Source organism: Cibotium barometz, chromosome 16 (assembly GCF_041138505.1).
Source record: "Cibotium barometz isolate CiBa-2024 chromosome 16, ASM4113850v1, whole genome shotgun sequence".
In the NCBI taxonomy this organism is placed as follows: Eukaryota; Viridiplantae; Streptophyta; class Polypodiopsida; order Cyatheales; family Cibotiaceae; genus Cibotium; species Cibotium barometz.
Window position 1 is genome coordinate 8888568 of NC_141061.1, and position 6000 is coordinate 8894567.

A 6000-nucleotide genomic window follows, 5' to 3' on the forward strand; every position below is an offset into this window, starting at 1 on the left:
TACCTAGCCTGCTCATCTCTGCGGACTATATGTATCAGTGGCTGCAGCTCCTCTCTAAACAATACTGCCAGTCCTCCTGAGCCCCGTCCTCTATGCTTTGAACGAGTCTCCTGTCTACAAGCTGTCTCCCATCAGTATTCCCTTTCTCTCGGGCTGCCCTTATCTCGGGCATAACTTCTTTCATGTGGGCAAGTTGCGAGAGAGTGAGGTCATCTCCAAGAAATATTCCCGTCTTCTTGAGTGTAGGACGTCTCTTCAAGAAGTCCTTCTTCGCTTCCATGGAGGGGAAACGAATGATAAGTGCTCTCTCTTTAGAAGATTCGCCACTACCTTCTCTCTTCTTTCCCACTCTCCATGCCTTTGTGTGTGTGGCTTCAATGCCCATCATAGAGAAGAGCTCCTTGGTTTCCCCTTCCGCATCATCACGGTCTTTCAGACCGGACACTTGTACATGTAAGGTCCAGGTCTTCCTCCTTTGCTTCTCTTCAAGGGTCATGTTGATGATGGTGGGAGTGGGGATGGGTGGCGATTCTTTACCTTTCCCTTTCTTGGCGACCTCAATCCATTTCTCCTCCTCGTCCATCTTCTTTTGTGTCTCTGTGATCACCTCCACCCATGAAGATGTCTTCTCTTTATGTTGCTCCTCCTCTCGAATGATCCTCATTTGTTCCTTGATGGTATTCAGCTCTTCAATAAAGGAGGGCTGAAATTTTCCATCCTCAAGCTTGCCTTGTGAAGTGGCTTCCAACTCCTTTTTGAGGGCTGAGATTTCAGCCGCTTGACTTTTAGCATGCAATATGGCCTTCACTAGTTCCTCCTTTAAGGCTGAAATCTCGGCCTCTTGCCTCGATGTTCTCTCTTCGAGCTCTTGGATTTTGTCAAATCCCTTCTCGAGTTTGGAGAGGCGGTTTATGATTGTGGTAACGGAAGAGTCGACCATCTTCTTGTTTTCTTTGATAATTGTGCTGAGCTTGTCCTCCACCTTCACGAGCTCCTCTTTAACTCCGGTGTTGGCCATGACTTTTTGTGGTACTTCCCATAGCCAATGGACTGGAAATTAATCCATGACACCTGCGCGCAGCGTGAAACAACAGCAGCAGAGGGGGGGGGGGTGGGGGGAGTCAAGCCATGTAGAGAAAAGAGAGAGAGAGAGTGTTATGTTGCTGCCTCGGGGGCCTGAGGAAGGGTGGGTGGGAAAAGACAGGACGAGGGGCTATCAGACAGCTAGACGGCCCAGGGAGCAGGCGGCGGCGAGAGAGAGAGAGGAGCACCGAACAATGACAGTTGTGAATAGAGAATAGCGGGGAGAAGGCGGCGGCGAGCAGGGGCGGCCCAAGGAGAAGGCGGCGGCGACAGTAGCAAACAGAGGTGAGCGAGAGAGAGAGAGCTATCAGATAGCTAGACGGCCCACAGAGAGAGAGAGAGAGAGAGAGAGAGAGAGAGAGAGAGAGAGAGAGAGAGAGAGAGAGAGAGAGAGAGAGAGAGAGGAGCAGCGAACAGAGGAGAGAGAGAGAGAGAGAGAGGAGCAGCGAACAGAGGAGAGAGAGAGAGAGAGAGAGAGAGAGAGAGAGGAGCAGTGAACAACGACAGTAGCGAACAGAGAACAGCAGGGAGAAGGCGGCGGCGAGCAGGGGCGGCCCAAGGAGAAGGCGGCGGCGACAGTAGCAAACAGAGGCGGCCAGAGAGAGAGAAAGAGAGTAAAAGCACCTGCGCAGCCAACAGTCCTGCAACCGCCTACAAACCTGCTGTCGGCGGAGAGAGAGAGAGAGAGAGAGAGAGAGAGAGAGAGAGAGAGAGAGAGTGGGCAACACTGCCTTTGGGATTTCCCCAAGGCCTAGTAGGTATGTCAGGGCATCCCTAACGCTTCACATGATTTGGTCGAGCGCCGCCTGCACAATCACGTGGGTGGAGTCGCCTGGATAGTAAAGGCAGCCTGGGCCCTATTTTATGAGGATGACAGGAGTGGCTTTGCTTGGTTCTTACCATAGTAACATGAAACGTTTCGTCCGTTTCGCCATTTCCTCGTTTCGAAGGTTTCGTTTCGTCTATTTTGGACGAAACGTAAAGGTTTCGAAATGATACTTCTTATATACACATACCAAATTTATAACATAGCCAACAGAAAGATGAAGATGCATTTTTTGGGACTAGTGGGTATGAAATTCATGATTTTGGGAGTAGGTTTTTTGGTATTGTCAAAATTTGGGCAAGAAAAGGAGAGAAAGAAAGGAGGAAAGAAACAAGTTGGAAGGGAAGAGGGAGGCGAGAAGAAAAGGGAAGGAGGTGAGAAGAAAAGGAGAGAACGTTGGAAGACAAGAAAAGGAGAGAAAGAGGAGGGAAGAGGAAGGGTGGACCGTGGAGGAGAAGAGAGAAAGAGGAAGAGGAGGCGTGGAGGAGAAGAAGTGAAGGAGCGAAAAGGAGGAGTGGACGAGGAGAAGAGGCGGAGCAACAGGTTGCAGCCGAGAAGAAGTGTCGGATGCGTGAAGTGGCAAATGGGCAGCAAACAAAGATGGAAACGACGGCAAAAATCGCATTTGCAAAAAAAAACCCCCCCCCCCGCCCGTTCTTTAAGCTTCACTTTACATTTGGGCGAAACACCGTTTCGATGGGCAGGTTTCGTTTTGGTTCGAAACGTTTCGTGCCGTTTCGAGAGAGCGAAACGGGTTTTTATGTTACTATGGTTCTTACCCATCTCCGCAACTCCGTGGTCACAGTGGCCACTGCCCCGGTTCGACCATGGGAGCCCAAGACAGGCATCGGCCAGAGATGGCAGCTTGGAATATCTGGCATGCTTGGTGCAGGAAGACCATTGATGGACTAACTACCCCACCTGTGGAGACCATCCGAGCCATTGGGTGGCAACAAGCATTAGGAAAGGGAGAACACCACCGGTTGATGGAAGAAACCTCCAATGCCCATGTAAATGTCCACATAAGCCGGAATAGGGCGATCCATTGCCCACGGAATGTAAATCTTCAAACCCAAATATGGAAACTGGTGCTCAGGAATAAACAACACGCTTTTCAATTGAGCTGTAATGCTATGCAAGTGCCCTCTAAGATACATATGCAAAGCCTGAAAGGTGACCCACACTGGACAAAAAGAGAGGAGCTGCTCCTCTGGGAGGAACTGAGGCGTCCATGGCATAGCAAAAGCAAAGAATCTGTTCCCCCAGCATCCTCCTCGGCAAACTGAGTCATAGACCCTCTTTAGGCGCAGTTGACAAGGTAAAATCCTTCCCAAGTTTTGGGCAAGGGCTACCACCCATGCCTTCAAGGAGGCCACAGACACGAGTTTTCTCATGAAGTACAGCAAGACCCCAGGTTTACATGCCTCTCAAGGCATTCAACAGCAGTCGGAGCACCAAACTTTACGTTTATCGCCTTACCAGAGGGATCTGATTAGACTCTCTCTGTTGACCTGTTTCAGATTAGCCGTGCTAGCCAACGAAGCTTCTAGCCCTGCTAGCCGATGAAGCTTCCAGCCCTTCTACAGTTTGCTTGGGTGCCCAAAGATTAGCCTTAGCCAACTTGCAAGGAGAGTCCACCGCTGGGTCTCCAGCTCCCCCCCTCTTTTGCAACGCCGAGATCGCTAAATACAAACTGCTCCTTACTTTGTGATGATATCATCTCCACTTCCTCCTTTTTGAACTCGCAGCTCACCATCTCCATCTTCTGCTCGTCAAACTCCCTTTCCTCGCCAGCAGCTTGTCCATCATCTGACTCCATCTTGGGTCTGCAGGCATGCGATCTTGCAATCCAGTGCCCCTTGTCCATCATCTGACTTCCTGTCAGCTCCACCCTCTTGGGTCTGCAGGCAAACAATCTTGCCGTCTATCTAGACCACCATGGCTCCCAGTCCATTGTCTAACAATTCAGCTACATCTATATGCTGCAAAAATTGGTGGAAACAAATGTCTGCTCATGCTTAACATCTGTATGGCTACAATGTGAACATGATTCACAGAACAACATATAAAGCATGAAGCAAATGATATTTGGTTTGATGGTTAACTTCTTGAAATTGGATGTGGCTACAATGTGAACATGATTCACAGAACAACATATAAAGCATGAAGCAAATGATATTTGGTTTGATGGTTAACTTCTTGAAATTGGATGGTTTACAAGCTCTTACATACCCATGAACTTCGTGCAATTGGGTCACAGATTCTCTTGGGCTCAGGAACGGATGGATACATCTTTTCTTCCAGGTTTGTTTATCCATTCTCGTCACCTTTTGTGCACACTTGAACTGTTGTAATGCTATGTGAGCGTAGCGTTGAGGCATTGCTTTGCAAGCATGTGGGATATGTTTTTTTAATGGAATGTTCTGTGCTTGATCACCCTCATATTTGACCTCCATGCTTTTTGACATGTAGAGTTGCTGGTGTTACAGGCATGTGGATGGTGTTTTCAATCTTGAGTGTCCTCTCCTTCATTGCCCTTGTACCAACTTTTGAACCATTACTACCACGCTCTCTTAACAACCCCCTACCTGAAGAGTGATAAGTCACTTTTCATTCCTAGTAGTCCCTGCCGGCTCTCAATGTTGGAATGGCACCACTAAATCAGATGCATGTGTTTGACAGGTGTTTTACATGGCCTTTTTGTGAGCACACAGCCTTGAATTACATATGCCTTAAAAGGCATATGATTGGTACCACAAACAAACATATATTTGGGTGATGCTATGCTTAAATCAACCTCAGATTTGTGTAGAATTGTTTACATCAAAAGCTAACTTCAAAAGTCGAAATGCTTTCAAGTTTTAGGCACTTGGAATGCATGGCTTATGTGATGGCACAACGGCGTCTTTATAGACACATCAGCAGGAGTTGGATGGGGGAGATCCCCACCCATGAGGGTCAGGCGGGTCCTAAATTCTCCCTGCAAGTTTGTAGATTTGTGTTAAGGTATGCTTCTCTACAAGCTTTCTTCGTGTAGTTAAGTTTGCTGTTAACATGTATCGATATGAACTACTAAAACAGAAGTATCTAGACAGTGAGTGTTGATGTATTTTTACTTCCAGCCCACTTACTGCCTTCACCTACATCTCTGTAGACTAGGCCAGATTCTCTCAGAAGGCCAAGAGACCACAGAAGGTATGAGAGTTCACATTGAGAATGAAGTGATACATGGCTGCATTTGGATTTGATTTTGCTGCATAACTTGTTTTCAATCCCACTCTCTGAGTTCCTTTTCCAAATTATCATAATGACTTGATGTTGGTTTAGTAACATTTCTTAACATCGCTAAACAACATTCAACATCAATTCATGATGTTCTTAATAGAAATATCTTATCAACTGGCTAACCATAAGGGGGTTTCCCCTCTAGAGCTGAAGTTGATTCATTGGCCCAAGATTTAATTATGTGCACTAATTCAAACCCTAATGTTCAGTAAACATACCTCTCTAATGTATCTAAGATTACTCCTTAATCATTAAACTAGCTTGTATACTAACATTATCTGCTGTATTTGAAGATTAAGAAATGTCAATGGGTAGCTGCCGTCTCTTTCTCCATCTGCTTTTTTTGCGACTCAATTGCAACGAACTATAACTGTCATAAGTCCCACCGTTGGTCGTATATGCCCTTGTGTTGCATTCTACGGTAATACCTCTCTCTCTCTCTCTCTCACACACACACACACACACACACAAAATACCGATTTTTGTGACCCTACCCTTAACGCCCATTTTTGGCCTATGCCAACCCTACAAATAGGTTTGTCTTCATTGTTATCCATGGTCATGAACCTTTTTTTAAAACATACATGCATTTCAACTTGACCTGCATGCACTTTAAATTACATGAGTATTTAAGAGCGTAAGTGTTGGTATGTAATAGATTTTCTCTACTTTGTCAACACGACGTCTTATTAATATCTAAATGAGGAAAGGTCATCATTCACTGTTAACTAGTACTCAACTTGCGCGTTGTTGCGGTATGTAAAGGACATTAAGAAGCGAAACGCAAGACTGGAACCCGGAATACA

The 6000-nt window shown here is 46.5% G+C and overlaps 1 protein-coding gene across 13 annotated transcripts in view; it reads left to right on the forward strand.

Annotated features, from left to right (window-relative positions):
- Positions 1–5317, forward strand: part of LOC147630337 (protein ZINC INDUCED FACILITATOR-LIKE 1-like) — a 68205-nt gene extending 62888 nt beyond the window's left edge. For 3 of the 13 annotated variants that reach the window (XM_086810177.1, XM_086810186.1, XM_086810188.1), the window contains 2 exons: positions 4170–4213; positions 4399–5317. In XM_086810177.1, coding sequence (XP_086666303.1) covers positions 4170–4213; positions 4399–4508 — 154 coding nt within the window. In that variant the 3' untranslated portion in view covers positions 4509–5317. Of the gene's footprint in view, positions 1–4169; positions 4214–4381 lie in introns of all 13 variants that reach the window. The other 10 variants (XM_086810184.1, XM_086810182.1, XM_086810183.1 and 7 more) reach the window with 6 other exon arrangements.
- Positions 5318–6000: the final 683 nt, after the last annotated feature.